The sequence below is a fragment of the Anguilla rostrata genome, chromosome 14 (genome assembly GCF_018555375.3).
Source record: "Anguilla rostrata isolate EN2019 chromosome 14, ASM1855537v3, whole genome shotgun sequence".
In the NCBI taxonomy this organism is placed as follows: Eukaryota; Metazoa; Chordata; class Actinopteri; order Anguilliformes; family Anguillidae; genus Anguilla; species Anguilla rostrata.
In genome coordinates, this window is record NC_057946.1 from 15,058,950 (window position 1) to 15,082,972 (window position 24,023).

At 41.8% G+C, this 24,023-nt stretch overlaps 1 protein-coding gene across 3 annotated transcripts in view; it reads left to right on the forward strand.

Annotated features, from left to right (window-relative positions):
* Nucleotides 1–5,927: 5,927 nt before the first annotated feature.
* Nucleotides 5,928–24,023, forward strand: part of LOC135238982 (rho-related BTB domain-containing protein 2-like) — a 35,071-nt gene continuing 16,975 nt past the window's right edge. Inside the window, exons 1-4 of one of the 3 annotated variants that reach the window (XM_064307246.1) lie at nucleotides 5,953–6,023; nucleotides 6,595–6,924; nucleotides 22,151–22,352; nucleotides 22,438–22,541. In XM_064307246.1, coding sequence (XP_064163316.1) covers nucleotides 22,161–22,352; nucleotides 22,438–22,541 — 296 coding nt within the window. In that variant the 5' untranslated portion in view covers nucleotides 5,953–6,023; nucleotides 6,595–6,924; nucleotides 22,151–22,160. Of the gene's footprint in view, nucleotides 6,024–6,594; nucleotides 6,925–15,902; nucleotides 16,077–22,150; nucleotides 22,353–22,437; nucleotides 22,542–24,023 lie in introns of those variants that run through there. The other 2 variants (XM_064307247.1, XM_064307245.1) reach the window with 2 other exon arrangements.

Genomic DNA, 24,023 nt, shown 5'->3' on the forward strand with positions numbered 1-24,023 from the left:
TAAATATTAATCAGAATAAAAACTGCAAACTAAAGCTTTGCTTTTGAGCCAAAAAGGATTTTCATCTCCCAAGATAAAATGAAAATTTGTTTATTCGTTGTCATTGATTGGGTTTTTATTTATACATTTTTTAAAACAGGCATTTATTTGATTGTTTGATGACATTGACCTTGGCATCAGACAGACATTTCAATTTATATTTCTGGTACACTCTGTTTCATTGCTACCTCATCTGTCAAGGAAAAGGAGAGGGAATGTGTGGTTTTCAATTTTCACTCACCAGGTATAATAACCTTGTTCACATAACCCAGTGGACAGAGACCAACATCCTTTATTTATTTGAGACAGAAATAGATATTATGAATAAGGCATCCTCTGCTTCCAACTATTTTCACTAAAAATGTGTGCTATTATCACAATGTTAATCATTCAATGATAAATCCAATGTAAATCCAAGCATTTATATTATGACTGGGCTGAATGTGTAAGCATTGCATATGTCATACTTATACCACTCAGAACAGTAGCATACAGTATTTGGCATACAGTAGCATTCATAATAACCTGAAATGCATTTGATTATGGCCACACAAAAAACAGTCTGCAAATTTACACGTGATAATGGATAAATGGTATGTGAACATCCTTAAACATCCTTGCATCATAAGAAGCATAATTCATTTTTGTTTAAGGAATTAATGCTGCAGTGTCTCATTTGAATTTTATAATATTCAGTGTTTGATGCTCCATGAACAGAGGGGATTTGAGTAGCCCAGCAGTCAAATTGACCCTCAATCCAGTTGTCCTGAGTTAGGGTGTGTAAGCACAAATTCTGCAGGGTAGCCTGTACAACAGTGGGATGAACAGGGCAGTGCCTTACCTAGTGCATCACAGCAGAACATTAAAAAAATACACTGCTTCTGAATTATATATTACAAACAGACACCCATCCACCTCACACACTGTGAAAAAGGAATGAAACGAGGGAGGCTGTCACAAGGCTGTTGACTCCCTGCCTTTGATTCATCCAGTTATTCTCTTGGGATTGGAAAAAAGAGTGTGCCACTGCTGTCCTTCTACACAAACATTCATGCCAAGGGCTTCTGTTGCTTCCTCACTTGAATGGCAACAGAAAACAAGATGAAGAAGTAAACATAGAGGGAGATTATTCAGCGGGAAGGAGAGTGCTATTGCACCATGCAGAGCTAGAGAGTGTCTCTGAGGGAGTAAGCTGGAGGACATTGTATTAACAAAAACAAGAGAGAAAGGTGTGTGCAAGGGACAACAGAAGCAGGATGGAGACGGCTGGTTGGGTACAACAAATGCACTGCTCCCATAAGATGCTCCTAAACTCGAGCATCGATACAAGATCTAACGCCTTGGGAGCACAGTTTCCAGTGCCATACCCCAGGTATAAATTAAGCAAAGAGGCCTGCTGCTTTTGTGCATGACTGCTAAGTAAACATGGATATCCTGCCATCTGCTTTGGAATAGCAGGTTTGTTTTGATCTCAGTGCTCACTTGGACTTGTAACTTAGTAATGGATCTGTCAACCTAAAATACAATCTTTGACGTGATAGATTCCTCTAAGTACATGGTCCGTCCATTGGCCTGACAATACTACAAATTGGATCTGCAGTGTTCCAAATATGTGCACTATTGTTGAACTACTAAAGGATCCCTTCCCCCTGGTGTGATTTCAATTGAATGCTTAGAGAAATGTCTACAGAAATATCAGGTAATAAATATCATAAATCTTGAAATATAATGCTGATAATCCAGTTATCACACTCATTTTCTATTTTCATCATCTATTCACTATCTATTAATATCTTATCTGTTTCATAATGTGAAACACATTTTGCTTGGTTATGAAATATGCTCAAAATACTTTAAACATTTTAAGTGCGATACTAATAATATTAAATGTAGGCTAGTACTTCTTAACCCTGCAGAGTTTTTAACAGAATAAATGTTTGGCAGAAAACCTAATTATTTTTTTCAATGTATCTGTATAAAAAAACATGTAATACACAATGAATATGACAGTAGTGGCACAACAGGCAGCAGTCTCATTTCCAAACATTTCAGTTTCCTTTTAACTATTGATAAACCCCTCATGATGTAAGCCAGAAATGAATTCTTGCTCTCATCAGCATGGTGCCCGTAATCAGAGTGGCTTCGCTCCTTGCTTATTGATGCATGTTTGAATCCAAGTGTTCCCAAAAATAAGCACGTGGCATCAGGGGAGAGCTGTGGGCGGAGCACCAAGGAACTGGCAAGGAAGCCATTAGAGATGGCAGGACCAGCAGTGCCTAGGGAATTAACACATTAACTGATAAAGAACCTGGAGCTGCATTAGACTGGCAAACCCAATCACTGCCTACATCAGAAAGAGAGAAATCGTAATGTTTACATTTGATTGATCTGCTCTTCAAAAATGTACAAAAATGTTATATTGCATTTACCACACTTGCATCTTATTATATCTATACATCATTTAAAGTGAATGTTCTGTCTGCGATTCATTTTATTCTCATGATAAAATAATGATTTACATTATTACATAGCGGACATTAAGTATTATAGTATTCATGTCTTCTAGTTTTCTAAAGGCTAATATATTACATATTTCAAAGAATGTAAGCAGCCATAAATCCCAAGGTAACACAAGTATGTCTGATGCCTTGCTTCTCCTGCCACTTCTGTCAGATTTCCTTATTGCTGAATCAGGATCTCATTAGCTCTTGTGTAACTGCAGTCCTGCCCTGAATTATGTTGTGCGATGATTCCCATTCCAAGAGAATTATGCCACCAGCACAAATTGTATTACATTGCTAAATTGATTCTACCTAATTTTTAAAAAAATCCCAGCATTAAAAGGGTGTAGAAAAAGCTGCTCCATTTCCAGAGTGTGCATTTTGTTTTTCTGGGTTGTTTTGTGCTACAAGGAGTGGCAATTGGTCTCAAAGAATTACCTATCCTGCTTGAGTGTGTAGCGATCTTATCTGAGTGATCCAGTAATATAAAGGAGGGGCTTGAGAACAGCTCAGTGGAGGGCCAGTCAGTCCAGGAACTCTCAGATAGATTCCTTCTCCTCTGGGAGACATGCAGGAGGAATAACTCCCAGAGGAGATGGCGCCACAGAGGACATACCATCTTCACAGATGCATATGTGAAGTAATGCATCTGATGCTATGCATACATACAGCTCAACACACTTGAAGGAAACTTGCAGAATATTCAGTGGCAGCACTGGATTTAGCTTGCAACATTGGGAAAACAATGGGACTACGATGATATTGTGACTGATGTCCCATTCTCTCTCTCTATCACCATACATTCTCTCTCTTTCTCTCTTTTTCGCTCTCTCTCTCTCTCTCTCTCTCTCTCTCTCTCTCAAGCACACACACACGCACACACACACAATATTATTGGGTGTTGGTGTCACAAAGAAAAACAAAGAATGGAAATGTGAGTAATCTTTAACAAGATTGCACAAGAATGTCAGGGCAGCAGCCACACTCATCACTGTTTCCATAGTGACCACGAAGTGCGGCTGGAAAAGTGAGGCTGCCGCGCAGCAACCTGGGTCCTCTTTTAACATCTATTAATAGCACTCAGTGCCGGGCAAGGCTCAGGCCAATGACACCCCAAAGATTAGGTTTTGCTGAAAACAGAGAGCTTTTGGCAGCAGGTAAATGCCTGGGTAGGCTCAGGTCCCTCAGTTCCTCTGAGCTTAGTCTAGATGTGGAAATTGACACCTGCTACCACAGTGGCCCTGGGGTATTCACACTTGTAGTATCCAATCTGGACCACCACAGATTTCTGAACTGCAGTCTGCATTAGCTCTTAATTGCTGAACTTTGGCTGATGAAACACATCCAAGTTATGGCCTCATCTGCTAAAAGATAAGATAAAGATGAATTAGGATCCCTTCCATCTAGGACAGGGCTTTTTCATACCTCTTTGGTTATACGCCTATGCTGTGGTCTCCTGTTCAGACTTTAACAATGCATCCATTTACGTATACCATTGAATTTTGGTTTATAGTGCAAAATAAGTATCTCAGGTTTACAAAAAGAACATTCGTTCTGTACATGGTAATGGCAATGATTATTGGATACTAGTGTACATTGTGTCTGGTGGACAAATATAAGGGTGAATTGTGCAGAGATCATGAAGACACTCAAAGGTTCACAATGAGAACAGTCAGGGTTAGTCCCCACACGTGCCTCAAGTTTTGTGCCATTGTTCAGGGTCAATTGGCAGTTCTGTAATGGACCTTTGTTGGGGGAGATCAGGACAGACAATGAGCGGGCTTTGGACCACGGCAAGGGCGGTATTGTGAGGATGGACACAGCAATGTTTGAGGACACTGAGAGTGCTGAGTGAATTTAATCTGCCTGGGATTAACACCCCCTTTTATCTGTTTTGTGGTGCAGGCCACCCACACTTTGTTTGAATCAGCCTACGTAAGCCTTTCCAAAGCTCCATTCAGCACTTTCTCCCTGTCTACGTGACAAGGCTTCCAATTTACTCCATGACAATCTTGTAAATACTCATCAACACTTTGAAATGTTTACTCTGCAAAACACAATTATTTGTTTAGGTTTTACACAATGAGAAACCAACAGCTCATCTGGACATTACATAATAATTCCTGGCTGCAAACATGTTCTAAACCACATAAACACCTGCTATTTCAACATCTGAGCAGACACACATCAAATAAATGGGACATATCTAGAAAAAAGGGGAAATTATAAGATGAAAACTCCCTCCTAGTCCTCTGTTTTTTTCCCCTTTAAAGAGAAAATAACACGCTCCCTATATCAATGTGTTTTCCATATCATAGGGCACAGAGGAGCTAAGGTGCATTTTTTAAATCACTTAAGGGATGTGGTGATGCTCATGCCTGCTTAACAAGTAAACAATCTCCTAATATGCTGCAACTGTCGTGTCCTGTAACAAACATTCATTATCGACCCATCCTTCCCCACCCAAATTGCCATCAGTGTTATGCAAGCTAGTTACAATTGTAGGTATGCTGTTACATCACATATTCGACAACAGAATCATGGCTGCAACAGTTTCCATATTGTCAGACCAAAACAAGTAAGTCCACATTGGCTGTCCTATTCTACGGTACAATGGCTGAAATATTATGGTTTCTTGGGTTGTTCTTGCCAAAGGTTTGTTCACAAAGTCACTGATAAGCTGCCTTCGTCAGGGCTGACGAAGGCAGCTTGGTGCCGAAACGTTGGCGATAAAAATCTGCATTGGAGTAAACAGACCCTTCTTTCTTTTTAAGTTTTACTTGCATGTCCTTCTGGTCTGCACCTTGCTAAAACAAGGTGTGCGTTTTCTTTTTCACTTTTGATTTTTCACAAAGTCACTGATAGCATCACTAATGCTAAAGTGCTTCTGTAGAAGTTTATTATAGATCATTTTCCCTTCAATATAGTGTTGATTTGAGATATTACTCACAGCTTGTGCCAGAGTGTTTTGTACAGCCACAGACTTTAGGCACTTGCATACACTGCAAATAAATATTTGAAAGCTTTTTTCCCGCAATGAATTATGCCACTGTGAGACGTTGTTGTTTTCACATTGTCACAATTTTATGAACTGTGATCTTGTGTAGGACAGACTATACACTGAGCAGGCCTATGTCCGTTCATGTTCTAGTTATTGTAGCCTAACTGACAAAAAATGTTGCAAAATACTATTAAACGTTTTATTCTAGAAAAAAATATTAAAGAAAATTAAACGATTACTGAGTTCTAGAATGTTGTCATCGTGCACCAGCCCTTCTTTAAACTGTGCCTTGCCTACAGTGAGCACTGAGCAGGCAAGGACTGGCGATGCGCTTTATGAATGGAGGGGTGTGGCAGTGACTGTGAGTGACGGAGAAGTGGGCGGCCGTGTTTCACTGAACAAGAGCTGGTACAACTGGGTGCAGCTACCACTGAGACAACACCACCAGAGAAGCCACGACAGAACTCTCCGGGCAAATACTGGTGAGATGACAGAGTCTCGCTTGGCAAACAGACAATGCGAGAATTAAACGCAAATATAATGGGGGGGAAAAAACTCATTTTAAAGGGCTGTGAAACAAAGGGCTGGCTTTCGATGTTTCCGATGTTTTTTCTGCTGTCGATGAATATATTTAGTTTTATTAAGAGAAACAATTAGTTTTTAATAGCGTTAGCTTGTTACAGAGCTTTAGGGTGAACATAAACATGCGTGCTTCGTTTAAATTCAATTTTAGGCTAACTGGTGAAGCCAATATGCTCTATGTAAAATTAACACCGATCCCCTCAACAGTGGGGAAATAAAACACAGATATGAAATCATTTATAAGTTGTCATTCGACATAATTAGATATCAGATATCCATCTTGTGAGATATAAGTGAAATAAACTCGCCCGCATAGGCTACCCCCAATTAAGACGTGAAGGCAACAAAAGGACGTGGAAACTCGCATCAGCACCACAACACACAGACACAATAATAATCAAGCACCCTCTGATAGATTGTCGTTTCTGGATTTGGCAGTTGGCTGTTCAAGCATTGCATTCTTCTTTTAAGATAGCATCTGGTACCGTGGAAGATAAGCAGTGTTTGATTGCGGCGTTGTCGAACCTCTGGAGCTGGAGCGGTGGGCAAGAGAAGCGATGAACGCCAAAACGTTGCGAGTCAAGTTCCAATGACCCGAACACTAGGTAGCAACAGAGTTGAATCAAGAGTGAACGCAAGTTATAGACACCGTAGTCAGATGTTCGAAGAGCAGAAGACATACAACAGTAATCCAGGACTGTGAAAGGGAGTGAGGCGGGAGTAGTGAAGGATTGTATATGAAAGTGGAAGCCGTGACTAATAACTCCGAAAACGATTTCTAAGGTGAATTACCGGTTGAAGGTAAGGCACTTCGCTTACGCAATGGAATGTCGTTCCAACCATGGTCATCTTAGTTTTGTGCTGAAATACGTTGTGACGTCAGCATTAATAATTTGAAATTTGGGTAATATGTTTTAATAGCCTACTTGGAACTCACTGCCTCCACATTTTTACATTTAGCTGACAACATCAATAACCCTATAATAGCCTAATCTATAGAATAGGGCTGTTTTTGATTATCATCGCTTCTTTTGTGCGCATTGAGAAAGCCCGGCCTTTGTCCGGTGTACAAATAAAGTGATACGCTTTTCTGAACAATGCAGTCTGATATTATGAAAATTAACATAGGCATAATTAATTGTGCGCTGCAACAGGCTGCAGAAGTTCCGCTGACCTGCGTGAAATATGACATTTTTTTCCCACTGGCATACGACTGATAAAAAAAAGAGAGAAAAAAAAGGAAAGAAACACTGAATAGGCCTGCTGTAGGCTATGCTTCGATATTTGAATTTACATCATTGGTCAATTACTATAATTTACAATTAAACACATAATAGGTCTACTGTATGCTATGCTTCGATATTTGAATTTGCTGCATTGGTCAGTAACAGTAGGCCTAGTTTGCAATTGAACGTTCAGTTCAGAAGGGGTGATTGCATTTTGCCATCTTTGCATTTTGTTCATTTACTACAATTTGATGTATTATTATTATTATTATTATTAGTAGTAGTAGTAGTAGTAGTAGTAGTAGTTGTTGTTGTTGTTGCTGTTGTAGCCTATCGTTTACCAGCAGTTTCATAATTATTATTTTTTCGTTAGTGTTGAGTGACCTTTCCAACTGCACACCGCCAGCAAATCAGTTCAATCATAATATGAGTTATATTGAATATGCAAAATAGAAAGATTTAATCGCGTTGTTCATTATTAGCTAGAATCTGTCAGATATAAAACCCAAGGATATGTGATTGCATCTCTAATAAAATGTAATAATGTGTGACTTATAGAACATCAACCATCTGACACAGCAGTCCACAAGACCGATTTAAGTACAAAGGAGTACTTTTATGTAAGTGTAGGAACAGCTTGTTGATACTGTCAGGTAAATTTATGGGGACATGTAGGTTGGCTGTGAATGAGGATTCATCAGATCGTACAATTATATTTCATTTAACTTTACATGATGTAAACATAGTATTATTTATACAGCTTGACTTTAAATGCACAACTGAGATAGAGCACTTAATGCAAACTTATGTTTCTGAGGCCATAGCTTTAACCACTATGTTGTGGAAAATACTATAAAGGAAACCTGAGACTCACCAAAACCAGTAATTAAAGAAGCCTAACCACATCTTTGATATTCAGGTATTATTACAACTACTTTCCATTGATCAATATCATAACACGGTCATTGAGAATTGCACTATTTGTTTGATCACAGCCTCTTGCTTTTTTACATTAAAGTCAGCATAATTTCCTTGTCACTAATTATTTTAATTCTTGACTGAGTAAATTGAGAGCTTGGTGCTAGAAACGACACAAAAACTGCAGAAAAAAATAAATAAAATTACACATATAATAATAATAATAATAATAATAATAATGTATTTTGATAAAGTTGCCTGTGGGTATTACAGTTGTTTCTGCAATTTCACGTGTGCTGTTACTAATGTGAAACTAATGTAGGAAGGAGGCAGTTCTAGGCAATCTGTTGCTAGCTGGAGCAAGAGTGAATTTCAATGGTAACTGGAGTTTTCCAGTACCATAGTGCTCCAAACATTCCAGCCTGATAGAGTGTCCAGAGCCCTGCTGGCCCAGCGCAGCTGGAAGCCATACAAGACGGCATGCCTTTCTATTGAGCAATATCTCCCTGTAAACTCTGTATACCCTGATACTTGAAGAGAGGGGAACGATGTCTGTATTGTTCTCTCCACCAACAGTCAGAGCTCTATCTAAGTCTGAACATCCCAAACCTATACCCACACTCACAAGCAAATGTCACATACAAGCTGAACAACACATCAGTGTGCTCCTTTGAAATCACATGATACATGTCCCTGGTGGGGACTTCAGCTCTGAGAGAACTGAAAAGAAGAAACTGGCTCAGAGAGCGATGGCAGTCAGACAGCTCTCCTTTTTTTCCTCTTTTTTGGCCGCTGCTGCTGTTGTTGTTCAGCGGTGTGTCCCTGTACAAAGACCAGTGTGAGAGCTAGGGCAGGGAGACCCAACCATCGGAAGGAGTGGACCAAAGGAAGGTCGGTTCAGTGAAAGAGTCGGGATGGGCCCAGCAGTCCAGATTGGAGTTTGGGATGGAGGGATGGGGGTGGGAAACTGCTGGAGAGCTGGAAATGAAATGAGGACAGGTGCTTGGGGAGTACATTCCTCTCTGATGAAAACATCTCTCAGGGTGCATTGAAGCACCTGTAAAATACCTTTGTTCTCATCACTGCCCTCAATAAAGTTTGAGACCTAAAGAGGTCTGAAGCCTCTTTCTCTGTCTTTGATGAGGTTCAGGATCCTTGGTTATGAGGGAACACAGGGGGTGTCAGAATAAGAACATGTCTACATGTGGCCATGTAGATTATGTGCACATTCATACATCAGATGCACACATCAGATATGTGGATGGAGATGAGTGTTCTCACTCGCTTTAGTTGAAACTCCCATAAATCCCCGCTCCACTGTGGCACAGTATTACTCCAGACGACAAGGATACATTGTGTGCTCTGGCCCCAGGGTGATAGCAGCAAGGTCTACACATTACACAAACCATATTGACCAACTGCAGCTCACACACAGCCTCAGCCTGTCGGGAGCAAAGCCCTCTGGCACAAAGTTTTTTTTTTTTGGATCATATCTCCTGTAAACCATTTTACATCATCACATCAGGCAGAACTTCTGTACAGCCTTGGTTATGCTGTACTTTGTATTTACTTGTTCTGTTCCCTGTCTTCCTTGTTTAATTGTTCAGTTCCCTGTGGTCTCTGTCACCTTGTATGGCTATCTTAAACTGAGTCCTGAATCCAGTCACGTGCACCTAGGTGGCCTAGGAAATGTAATGTCTGTCTGTACCTGTCAGAGCTCTAAATGCACCACTGACTTCTGGAATAAACGTAACATAAACATGGAAAGTGAACTCCTGGTCACTTTCTTGCATAGTACATTGTTTTATTAGAATTTCTGGCAGCCTTAATGGCATCTCTTGCTCACACAACCAACAGCTATCTATTATTTTGACAGATTGATAGACGGCGCTAATAACTATTGTTAAAACAAGCGGCTATCATATGTGGATTGATGAATGTAGGTCAAGAGAGTAGCCAGTCCTGCTGAGGTATGATTTTGTTAAATTCGGGATGATAGCTAATATTAAGCAGCTCAGTGATGAAGAAAATCCTAGTGAATCATAAGTTAGCATGCTGCCACAGTTTAATGTGCACACACACCTATAGGAACTTTAGAAAATTTTAACTATATGACATGGATGTGTGATGGTGACAGCATGTTAACTATATATATACTGTGTAGCTACTTTACTAACTAGCTACACATGTCAGCTACTGTGTAGCTAGTTAGTAAAGTATCCTATCATTTATTTATTTCATTTATTTTAATAAGAAAAATATTTCTTATTTTTGTGGTGGTCAGCAACAGTGTATAACAGATGGATGTCTTTATGAAACAAGTTGAGATCTGCATGCTTGTGCCATTCATGTTTTGGCTTAATTCTCACTAAAGACTAAATGTAACATTTATGCTTATGTTTATGTTATTAGGTTGAGGTGGGAGATTATCAGAGCAACTCAAATTCTGACTTTGGCTGTCATTCACACATGACCCTTAAATGGTAAATTTGCATAACATTTTAGGGTAAGGCGGTATATGTGAAAAGGGCTCCTGTGTGAGATTCAATAGAGTAGCAACCCAGCTGGAAAGTTGAAACCAGTGAACCTGACTGGCTTCAGAGAGGCAGTTGTTTTTATTGCAATGTCTTGTTGGATTCCTTTTCAGGAAGAAGCCAGTGGAGCCAGTGATAAGCTGAGTTTTGGTAGTGAAGAGTGGGTCTTTGGCAGACAAAACCCTGACAGAACTCAATCCTCTGTCCATTTCATTTTCAAGATTTGTGTGCCCCTCATCTTTGAATAGAGAGATACAGGATTTCAGGGGTCACAGCTGCAGGTTAGGCCAGCACAAGGTAGTCCATGGAATGGAAATGGGTGCAATGGCAGGGCGTGTGTTCTGGTGTGGCCCAGTTTAGGCAAGGCACACTGCTGAAGAGCCTCAGTGTGATCCACCGCTTCCTGGTTGACTATAATAAGATCCTGCTGTACAGCTTCAACTTACCGACAAGCATTTCATTAAATTAGAATTAAGAGGCGCCGTGAGTTACCCTGGGTATAGCCCACCTTCACAACAGCTGTGAGGGGGTGAAAGAGAGTGGGAGAAGAAAGGAGCAGAAGTGGGGTGGGAGAGAGAACTGTTAACCACTTTATTGAACACAAGGTATTACACAAATCCTTGTTCTGCTGCTCTACACTCGATTAATTTGTTTTTTTGTGAAACATTTAAATGACATTTATTTCTACATTTACTGTTCTTAATTTTGTACATTGCCACACAGATAGGGAGTGGGTACAGAAAGCCAAAATGAGACGGTATGTGGGATGGTATACAAGTGGGAGGAAGGAAAACAGATATTTGAACAAGATATGGGCCAAACAAACCGAAATAGATAGTTGACTTCTTTACTTTTCAAACCTGCACCTGCACCTGCATTCCTCTATTCAATTTTTCATACCTCACTCTAGTGTGCTTAGCTAGCAAGAACCAGGTTACATTATCACATTCCTTAACCTAAAATTATATCATGTTTTAGGAGTTTAAAATGTGTGGTATCATGCAGTGTGACATCAATCTTTATGACTGTGTTATCTATCTTTGGCAAGCAAAGCAGTCAGAAACTATATGTGCCCATGTCCCATATAGTGGGACATGGGTCATGGTTGCGGGAATGGAGACAAAACCACCACACACACTCATATGAACCACCCATAAGTAGTTATAACATATGGCTGAACCTGTTTTAATGAGCCACCCAGAACCTGAAATACATATTTATGAGGGGTGTTTCTGAATTTGGGAGCACTGAAGCAACATTGCTGATATGCCAGTTGAGTCACTGCACCAATTCAGGCTGGAGGTGTTGTGGTGGAGGTGGCAGACAGCTCAGGATTTTGTATTGCAGTACTGAGAAGCACTGCCTTTGTGTTTTGACTAGGGCCAGGACCGCTTGTCAATGTATCAGAAATTATCGATGACACCGTGAATTTGATTAGCAAGCTATCAAGTTTTTTTTTCATGCATACATAAACATGCTGCCAGTCAGTCACTAGGGCAACTCAATGGGAGCACAATGAACGGTGTATTTCTACATACCCAAAACTTTATGGGATTTTTAAATATTGGCTATACATATGTGAATGACTCTTGCACTTTTATCTCAGGATGAGTGAGGTTTGAGAAAACAAGTGACAAAATATTATTTTGTTGTTCTCCAGATAATTTCCCAAAAATTTAGTATATCCTTAAAACAAGATATTATTGTAGATACGTAAAGATATTTTTTGTTGAACAGCCTTGAGGATTTTTACCGGCTATTGATTCCTGCACTTTGGAGATTCTAATTGATATAGAAAGACACTGCAAATAACTTTTTTTAGGGAGTTGGTCAGCTCCAAGAAAGCAGATCCCCTAAATTCAGCATTCCTTAGTGTGCTCATGGAAAAGAGTTAGTAGCTAAACAGCAGCTAGACAGTTTATGACTGTCTCAGTGCTATAGAGAGCCAAGTTGGGATCATGCCTGGGTTATAATCATCTGCCTCATATATTCCATTCATCAAGAGAAGACCCTTGGGAGATCTCACAAGTTGAAGTAAATACTAGGGTGCTTGGCATAGCAACAGCTCAGCTCCGAGATCCTGACCCTACGGAGCCATGAAGGGATGTGTCACCACATTCAAGAAGGCTTATTCCTGCTTAGAGAATGGATTGGGGTGACATTTTCTCTCCAAAGGCGGCAGGAACACTTCAGCAAATGTCATACAATGTGGGCCAACCAAGCTCAACCCTGCAACTCTCAGGGGCATTATTGGTGGACGGGACAGTACCTGCTGTATAGAAAATGATGTGGATTGTCCATCAGTCATGTGTTTAGTTTGTTTATGGTGAACGTGGGCTCAACCCCCCACTGGCCTCAAGGTCACTTTTTTCTCACTGTTCTACTGCATGACATGACAGTTATGTGCCTTTTCCATCACATGTCAGTTACCCTGATTCTGAACAGTCTGTCCTTCCATGCTGCCCTTGCTGGTTTCTTGTGCTGATTGGTTCTAATTGCTAAACACATGCCACAATGACCATATTGTGTAAGTGTTTGTACAGTAAAAGGGCAGTGTGTTACTATTCACACCTCCATAACGGAGGGGTGAAGCCCCAAATTTACCAACATCTGAGCATCCGTACATCCCTCAAAAACCTGCATTCAGGGCAAGGAATTTGTGGTGTACCTTTGTTTCAAACCTGTGTGGAATACAGTCAGGCTGTTTCATGGGTTGCAGAAAGGACTCAACTGAATATTGATTTTAAAAGCACTTATGGTAGTATTGCTGTGTCTCAGTGAGGTGGACTAGGTCTCTTTTTGACAGAGAAAAATTTCTTTGATTTCTAAACTGTCTTCCTTTTTCCAATCCACCATCTCTCTCTTTTTGATTATAGACAGTCCATCCTGCTGGCCACATGTAACAGAAACAAAGCTTTCTCTCCTCTCAAAATGGCCCCTTACCCTTTTATGCAGAACACACTTTATGTGTGGCAGTGTTTGATAAAATGAGTTTTGATTTCTAAATGTGACACTATTGCACTTGTGAAGAAGTTGCTTGTGAATTCTTTATACATGTTAGTAATACAATGTTGGTGAGAATGCTAGTGAGCCTGGCCTATAAAGGGAGAGGGTCAGATCAGCCTTCTCCATTTGAAACCGCTCTCTCTCTCTCGTGCTCGCTGGATTTTGCGGTGGTGGCTTACGGAGGTAGCAGAGGAGGGGAACTGGGGATGTTGTGCACTGAGCTTTGTGAATGGCTGTGGTGGAATGGGGGCCTTTGTCACTGGGCTGGTCATGGTGCAGAGACCCCCAGCGCTTGGGCAGAACGCTGGCGCATCCGCTCGATTTAACAGCGACAAGCTCACTTTCAGGCTGGATGCTCTGTGCTTTTTTGAGTGAGCACACTGTGTGCTGACTGCACGGTCTGTCGGCTGTTTGACACCCCAATTCACATTGTAAGTGATGGGCAGTGTCACAGACACCCAAATGTGTAGGCTCATTATTTTATGTCAACTGTGCAATATCTAGCCTCCCACCTACTGCAATTGGCATACCTGTTTTTGACTTGGTTTTGGTAGGAAATTAATTCCTGCTTGTTTGGGTCAATGTGTCATTGCATGTGCTACTGTGCTTTTTCACATATGTGCACACTATATACACACCGAGAATATGATACTTGATACTAAGCCAAAGGCCACTATGCAAAAGCAAAATGGCGAAGCCTGTTCCCTGGGACCCTCTTTCCTGGGCCAATACTGTAACCACAGAAATAAAGGGTTGCCTTGCTGGTTTGGAGGCGGCCATGGTTGCTATGGTCTCTGTTTGAAGTGCACTCCTCCTGTGAGCTCAGGCTGGGAGCTGTTCCAAGGTCCACATCCTCCCTTCCTCCCCACTCCCCCGTGTACTGTAGCCACGTCATTCTGCTGGGCTCTATTCCGGCGGTGCCAAGGGAGCCAGAGGGCATTGCTTTCTCAGGGCGCGTGCCAGAGATGGGCATTGGCATTCCATGCCTTACTGAGCTGCGATAGAAAATGAAGGAAATGTTTAGGAACCCTGCATTATAGAGCTGGAACCCTGGTTCTGGGGCCCCCTGTGTATACGGGTTAATGTACTTAAATTTATGTGTTAAATATATACATACAGTGCTATGAAAAAGTATTTGCCCCTTTCCTGATTTCCCTATTATTGCATATATATGTCACACCTAAAGGTTTCAGGTTACAAAATGTAATATTAGACAAAAGGAACCTAAATAAATGCAAAACACATATTATAAATTCTTACTTTATTCATGTAATGAAAGAAAGAAAAAAAAAAACTCCCGAATCGGTGTGTGAAAAAAGTAATTCCCCCTTAGTTACTCAATCAACCAATAAATAAAATTAAATTGGTAATTTAAATTGAATTGACTATTGTTGTTATTCATAAGAGGAAATCAGGAGGCAAATACTTATTTATAGCACTGTATATATTTGCTTACACATCTTGCGTAAAATATGCTTTGACGGTTAACTTGTAAACACATCTGAATCCATAAGCTGAAGAAATATTTTATCTATTGGGCAGCTTTGTCAAATTACGTGTTAGTAAACAATTTTTACTTGTAGGCTACAACTATACAATGAAAACAAGCGACTTCTGGCTGCGTTGCTTCGGAACATATGGCTAGGATGATAACATTTATTATGTTTCTTTTTCTTTTTTAAATCTTGTTTCCGATAAAATGCGATATATTTTACATAAAGATCAAGCCATTCCGCGTACTGTAGTAGATCGATATATAGCTTGTGTCATATCGACCGACTGAAACAGAGCGTTTAGAATTCGTTGAATAAAAAATACTCCGTGGTGTCCGCGTGATCTCTCTGAAAAGTGGGCGGTAAAGGAATCGTGACGCAAAATGATGAAGATGCGAGTGTCGACTGATACTCCGTCCAAGAAATGAAAACACAGGAGTAGTCCCTGGGAAAAGGAGTGTCTGAAGCCTCATTTGCCTAACAAACAGGCTAGACAGTAAGGAAATTTCAGTATAGGCACATGCATTGACACATATTGGAAGTTGGAGAGAGTCGTCTATATGCAGAGGTGACAATCTGCACCGCTCGGCGCAGAGGTGAATAGAGAGATAAGGAGATGTTGCTTTGTGAGTGCTGAATTGCAACAATACATCGCCTCGGGTGGCACATACCAGGGCGCTGTACGCACTGTTTCTGTCGGCACCTCGTTGTGTCTTGGAGTGTGGAGTGACTTGCGGGTGGAGTGGCATGTGGGTCAATTCTAGAACAGTTGGAAGGTAGGAAAACCTTTTATTAGCAGGACACGAGTCATGTTTTTACAGCAGGATTTTTTTTGTGCTATCAAGCTCTAAAACCAGACACTTTCATTACAGTAAGTCTATGCGCAGTGCGTACTATTGCATGTGTGCACATTTTTTAATTGTAGTTCTAAACGGGTATTATGCCATTTTACTTTCATTTCTGATATGAGACACAGGCACTGTTGGGAGCTTTTGTCCGTCAGAATTTCCCTGCTTCTATTCACTGCGATGAGGGATGGGCGTTCAATGCGAGAGATTACGCTTTTGCGTGCTGTTGCCAGGCTTAAAATACCAATTCATTCACAACTTGGTGCAGATTCAATGCGGCTCATTGAGAAAAAAAGAGAGATGCCATTAATATAGATAAATATAATCCGTCTGTTGTTTATAAAAGCAGCTCGTTTCCAGACGCAGACAGCGCAGCCCTTTCAGTTGGCTAGCTGTAAACAGTCTATTGTGCATTCGCCCTGTCTACTTGTTTCTAGAATATTATCAAAACAATTATCATGATCTCATGTCCGTGTTGAAAATTACCCCGGGATAAGGCTAGGTGACCCAGTATTTAAATGGCAGTATCACTTGATTTACAGGCATCACTGTGCCCACAGTAGGGTATTGTCCTGTATAAATCATCTAACAAGTTAACATAAGTGTGCATCACTTCTAGAGGTGACAATCAAAAAAGCACCAAATTTGGGCTTTGGGGTAGGAACACACACACACACGCATGCAATTTTAGTTCCAGGCAAATTATGTGTCAGTAGCAAACTATTTTCCCAAAGCAAAGTGCGTTGGAAGACAAATCAGTGTCAGCATCAGTGTTCATGAATGTTGCTGTCATGTGTTGGATGGAAATGCTGAATAAAAACTAGCCTGATGTCTAGCAGTACACAAATGAACTGCCACTGTATGACTTGTGAAATGTGCAGTGAGTTTAAACTAGAAATATCTATCCATGCCCTCTTGCCAGTTGCCATGCCAGTTGATTCTTGGACTTCAAGCTACTTTTCAGCCTGAGAGCAAGAGCTATAATTGAACAGTGATATTTTTACAGTAGCATTTTTAATGAAAAGTGATGTGAAACATTTTGTTGGTGTTACCATATCCAGCGGTTCCTTTTTCTATAAATGTGAAGAAAAGACTCTTTGTTCAGATTTGTGCATGAACAAATGTGATTGTCACTCTCTTAATTGTTCATTTAACAGAAACCTCAGGTGCTGTTGTGAAATGCTGCTGGGAACATCTGTTTTATGTCTAGTATCTCTGGAATGGGATAGTGTTTTCCTTTGAAGTTAGAATTTCTCCAGGGCATTGGAGTGTTGATGAGCAGGTACAGATTGAACGCTGTTCTGTACTCAGTGAGGAATTTTGTCCATTATCACCCATCCTCACTTGAGTTGCCCCCCCCCCCCTTATTGTATTACAGCACGGGGGTGTCCAGTTGTCTAATTTGTCCAACTGGTCCAAAATGCACTATTATATACACTGTTGAGTAACAAGTACAATCAAATGCTGTGTGAAGTAACTTTCACAAACAATAGAGGAAATGCATACAGGAATTTAATTAAGGAAACATAAATTAAATGGAATGTATTTGAAGTAAAATTATGAACTATATAAAATTCTAGTCCTATGTGATTCAGAGCTGAAACAAGCTTGCACTTGCCCCTTCGGTGATGAAGGTTGAATAGAGATAGAGCCTCAATTATCAAATGCAAGGTGATCATAAATCTTTCATAATGCATTTACGCAAACAATTTGGGATTTTTCAAAGTTCTCGTATGTCTGATTGTTCATAAGATCTGAACAGATTTCTTGAGTGCTCTAAACTGTTCATATTCTGGGCGTAAATAAAAGAAACATGGCTGTAAAGCTTGTTTTGTGCACTTGTGCTTTTATTATTCCATTCATTCATCTTTTATTTTGATTAAAAGAAGAGCAGCCATATTATTGGAATAAATTATACATATAAATTATTATGTAAATTAAAGTACACTCTTGGGCCAGAGGAGCGCCTGCATCTAGGACTCAATGTGGACAGAGTTTTGGGAATCTTGGCAAAGGTTTATGAAGTGCCTAGTACCTTTAAAAAAATAAAAATAAAAATCTATCAGTTTATCAAATCCATTTGTCCTGATTTATTAATGGTCATGCTGTGAGGAAAATCATGTTTTAAACAAACGTATTTGCTGGTATAAAGGGGACTGCGACAGAGAAGTTTTTTATTCTTTCTCTTTTCTCGGCCATCACTTCAAATTGCCTGCAATGGAATTCTGAGCTCCTCTCTCTCTCTCTCTCTATATATATATATATACATATCCTGTATAAATTATGGGTATTTTAGGGGCGTCAATTTATGCTAATCGCAAGTTCTGTGAACATGTTTTTCATTACCGATTGATTAATATTTATTAACATACATACGTGGATGCAAAAAAAATGATTTATCTATGCATGTTTGGTAAATCCGATGGAATTTGTTAGTTTTTTTTTTTGTTTATGTGTAAATTTACACACGGTTTTACAAAAATATTGATAAATGTGATCCATTGTATATAGAACTGGAGTGTTCGAGACCAGGCTGCACACAGTGCTGGATGTACTCTGGCAAATTAGCATGTTGTGATGAGCAGAACGACCTAATGCCATGATCAGACTTCAGTTCTTACTGCATGTTCCCCTTTATATGTCAAGGTGATAAGGTGATGTTGATGTCTGGCAGAAAGGATGAAGGATGTCTGCAGTGCAGCCTTTGGTAATTGGTGCAGCACACCCAGCTGCTGTTGCATGCGTTTCCCCAGGCACAACTCCAGGGGTAATACACAGCCCAGGATCTCCCTGTCTGGAGTTAGCAGCAGGAATGAGTCATTCCTCAGCTCCACCTTTCTTCCCTCTTTTCCTGTCTGCTCTGGCCTGGATGGGAATCTGGGACAGTAAGGCAAACACAGAACCTCTCTGGCCTAGCCTTGAATTCTCGCACAGTCTGTCTACAGCTCTGGCTTTTGATGGCTCATCTCCAAGCACGGACATGGCATGATACTCTTTAAGGTTTCCTGTGAGCCGCTGGTGAGCTGTGATGCCAGTGCAGTCTGATCTGTGCTGGAGGATGCTCTGTGCATCAGCATTCTGTGCTGCTCATTCCCTGGTCCTATTTACTGGCAGGCTGGAGACTGGGTTACATAACGAGTCTGTGCTTGCTATGCCTGTGGCAGCTACAGCAAACAGTCTCAGTGCTTCACAAACCACATACATGTATGCAGTCGCTCACATACTCTCCACTCACAGAGACACAGCAATTCAAATACACAGACAGACATGCACACAAACACTGTGTACACACGCTTTGACACACACACACACACACACACACAAACACACATGCCCATCCTCACACACACACATACACACACACGCAGAAAAAACAGTTTGAGAAGCAGGATGTGAAATTCTGAGAGACAAAATTCACAGCAAGGACTAGGAGGGCACTTTACTTCAACATCAAAAACCACAGCCAGACCTAGACTAATGTGGGTAATTTAAGGGACTTCCTAACATACTGTTCAGGATATGACTGCGTGATGGCGGGGGAGCATCCTGGGGTGACACAGGCAGGCAGATGTGCATCAGGGTCAGGGTGCACACCTGCTTGGGAGGAAGAGGGGTCCTGCTTGCGTATCGCTACGGCCAGGCCACTCTGTTCGCTGCAGGAGCCGTTGCTTAACTCAGGGAGTGGGGAATGGGGGCGGGGGTGCCTGAAGGAGCTCTCCTGCAGCCTGTGGTCTACCTTATATCTCAGCTGAGCATAGAGGAAACAGACAGGGCAGGGGGCGCTGCTGAGAGATCCACAATACAGTACTGTTCAGTGAGCAGAGTGGAGAAATAACTGGTTACAAGTGTGGTGGGAGTGGGTTGGCAGGAGAATGCCCGGAGTAACAGTGGCTGCCCATTGTCTGCAATCTACTGTGCAATACTCTCTTTTACCTCTCTTGATACCTTCAGAAGCACATTCATGTTTTGTGTCCAGGCTGTCTCTGTGAATGACACAATGAGAAAAGTTGAGTGTTGCTGACTTATTTGTGTCTACATGAAACTGCAGGACACGGGTCTAATGAGGTGCTTTCACAAGCGTACTTCTCCTTTTCTGCAGCAAATTCTTTGCAAGTGTGGGCTGCATTCATATTTAGTCGGGAAAAGGGATCTAAATCGCCCGTCATACTGAAGACAGTAGGCCTGTATATCCTAATATAAGCAAAGATGTCCATTGGTGTCAGCCCAAGCTTTAGAAAGAACACGTCATCTTTTTGTCTGGAGAGTATCAGACTTGTCTTTCCCTGGTTCATATGATTTGAATAGATTTGAGTATTTCAAATTGATCTCTCTTTACAGACTGCTGGTTATTGCTGTTCTGTTCTGACAATTCTGTACAGGTGACTGTTGTGAAATGTACTCTGTGATAGTACATAAATGAAGTAACTCAATAGGTGTTCCCTCCCAGCAGTGCTGACAGGCAGTTTGGTGTGCAGAGGACCCCACCCCTTTAACTGATAATAGAAGAGTACTAATTATACAGGGACCGTTCCTCACCTTATTTTCCCTGTGCTCCTGCTGGCAAACATCAAGGTCCAGGTTTTATACACAGTGAACTGAAAAAATAGTCTTTGAAGGTAGGGCTCCTTTCACATACTGTGTAAATTTACTTGCTGACTTGGATTGTGGAGGGCCGATGAGAGTTCTGACTATGATATATAAATTAATAGAGGTATGTGGAATATTTTCTGGAATGTGTTTGTGTGTGTGTGAGTGAGTGTGTGTAGGTGTGTATGTGTATGTGTGTGTTCACATGTACACACTTTTCTTACTCATAATCTGTGCTTTTTTGGTCATTTTTTATTGCTGTTTCAGAAGGTAATGCCCATCTTAGTTCGATGTTGGACTTTAAAGCAGTGAAGGAGTTTAACTGCTTCGCTGAATACATATTCAGTCAAGTGGCAGGTTCTCATAATTAGAGTAAACATTTGAGCAGTTGCCTGCTCAGATTGTTTAGAATGCTGATGTCAATAAACCTGTCATCTGGTGTGTAATGTGTCATGTTAGGTCATTAATCTCTAGCACGTTTGTTCCTTAACATAAAAGCACAGTAGAGTGCTCAGAAGAGGGGTCAAAAGAGGAAATGTCTCAAAAAAGTTTGCCTTTTTGTGCAATCTTGCAATTAGCATTTACCCTTTAGTAGCAGTTAATATTTTGGATTTGTTACAATATGTTACACACATATGAGGTCAGGTCAACGCCTACTTGTTCTGTGATGTTTTTGTCTATGTTGAAGTTCCCTGAAATTCGGCACTGCTAACAGACAGCTTTTAATTTGCACAGAAAACGGGCTTTTAAACCTCCGTCTGTTTGGACAGAAATAATAGGCAATCATCCCGAATAAACTCCCAGGATCAAAGTGACTGCTTATTGAAAGGTTGGAGTGATCCCTAATTATCATTAGAGGCTGCATATCAGTCAACAGCACAGTGAGGGCTCTGCGAGGGGAAGATTTGCATTCGAAGCTGGGGACCATATAAATCTGGCAGCTCCCACGCTTCCCTCTCCAGCATAAATAGCCTTTCAGTACGTGGTCCAGATGCCTGAGGGAAGGCTGTGCCCACAACCGGCAGCCACCCACTGGAGGATGACCACGAGCACCATGGAAGGCACAGGAAAATGTTCAGTGTTAAACCATGTGATATTTTAACCTGATAGTGTAAATGTACTTGCTGTATGGGCATTAGTCGGTGTTTTTAAGCTGGTTTTGAGTTACTTGAAGTGCGTTTTCTTGCTTTAGACCAGAAACCCCCAAAGGGTGCTATAATAGCCACGGTAAAGCATATTGAAACACTAAAACTGAGATACAAAATGTGATTCTTGCAATATCCGTGCTGTTGATTTGGCTATTTGTGATTGTACCTCACTGCTTTTTTGTGTTCAGTATGTGATTATAGTGCACTATATACTGTGATGTGTGTCTCTCTGTGTGCTTTATATTGGCCTCTCCCTGTCTGCTTTAGGGCCCTCTCCATGGATATAGACACAGATTATGAGCGGCCCAACGTCGAGACAATAAAATGCGTGGTGGTGGGGGATAATGCGGCAGGCAAGACCCGGCTGATCTGCGCCCGCGCCTGCAACGCCACGCTCACGCAGTACCAGCTGCTAGCCACCCACGTGCCAACTGTCTGGGCCATCGACCAGTACCGCGTGTGCCAGGAGGTGAGGGCCGGCCCACGCCGACTTCCGCCAGGCGCGTGTCTCCTGCCGCCACGAGCGCTCTGATTGGCTGTCTGTGCCTCCGCAGGTCCTGGAGAGGTCGAGGGATGTGGTGGACGAGGTGAGCGTCTCTCTGCGGCTCTGGGACACCTTTGGGGACCACCACAAAGACCGGCGCTTCGCCTACGGCAGGTCAGAAGAGTCCCGCACGGCCGCACACATTAAGGGCCCGTCTGGGTTGTTGTTTGAAGTGAGTTCATGCGGTTTGTCTGCTGGTCCAGGGCTTTGTTATGGGCCTAATCCCCCTGGGCTGAATAATGGTCTGGTGATGCAACAGCGGTGAGAGGAAAGCGGTGGCATCAGCAGAGGGAACAGATGTGATTGAAAGCAAAATGCGGGTCATCAGTCTTAATAGCAGCTGAGGTCGTCACCCTCTACCAGTCGGCCCAGATGCAGGCTTCAAAGAGACCTGACACTGGAAAAATGGAGAGCTGTCACCCTCTGCAGGTGACATGGCCCTATGACCATGACCAGGGCTGCATAACCCACCCAGGCCTTACTCTGCAGCGGTGTTCAAACAGGAGCTTAGTGTGAGGTCACTAAAAGCATAATCACACAGCACTGCTCTGTTTGACTGCTGGGTCATGGCTTTGCCCCGGCCCGCCCTTTCCCGCACAGATGGGCCCCGAGGGCCATGTTAGTGTACCGTAATCTGAGACAGAGCGCTGTCTGTAGCCAGCTCAGTGATGCAGAGCCAGCATGCATCTGCAGGTGAGACACAGCCCCCCAGCACAGCAAACGCCAGAACATAACTTCATCACAGCCATCATCATGCTGTTGTCATGGAAGCAAGGCATGGGATCCGGAGTCTTTATCCCTCCCGAGAGTAGCTTTGCTTTTTCATGTAGCCGCGCTGCTCGGCATTGTGTCTGCTGGTCCACATTAGTGTCATTGCACAGATTCCTGCGCATTTGCCATTCTGGCTGATTGCTGACTGCAAGAACCCTCAGTCACTCTTAGATTTGAACCTTCAACCTACTGCCTATGCTGCGAACTGCCCTTTCCCATTTGACTGTGTCAAAGCACATGTATTATCAATGATCCAATAGGGCAGTTCTATACTGTGCACATCCATGCAGAGAACACTGCAACAGGAACACCCCCCTGATGTTCCATTAAGCAAAATTACGCTTATACCCACCACAGGCCACACAGGAGTGCTAGTGGCGCTAGTTGCCTGTGAGCACTTAATATGTCATTGGAAGGAATCCTGGACCAACTTAAACCCAGCACACCCCTGATACTATGAAGTCTGTTTTCACCTGCCTCTATGAACTCCTGTTCCATAGTTGACTAATGACAAATATTGTCAAGGCTGTACTGTGTGAGAGGCTTTACTGAATGAGCTACTCAGTTGGTTATTTTGAGGCTACATACAGTAAATGGGTTTATAGGTTTGTGTATGTCTTTCTTGATGACTCTGCATGATGTCACTGCACCGCAGTGCACGTATTACTCAGGCAGTAAGATGTGAAGAAGCTAAGCAAGCTGTGTACATGTGTTATATCTGCACCCTTCACACGTCACTGCCTGACCGGTCACTCTTATCATTGACCTTTAAACTTTTCATATCCCTGCTGTCAAAACCAGGTCTGCTAGGTCACAAAATCCATT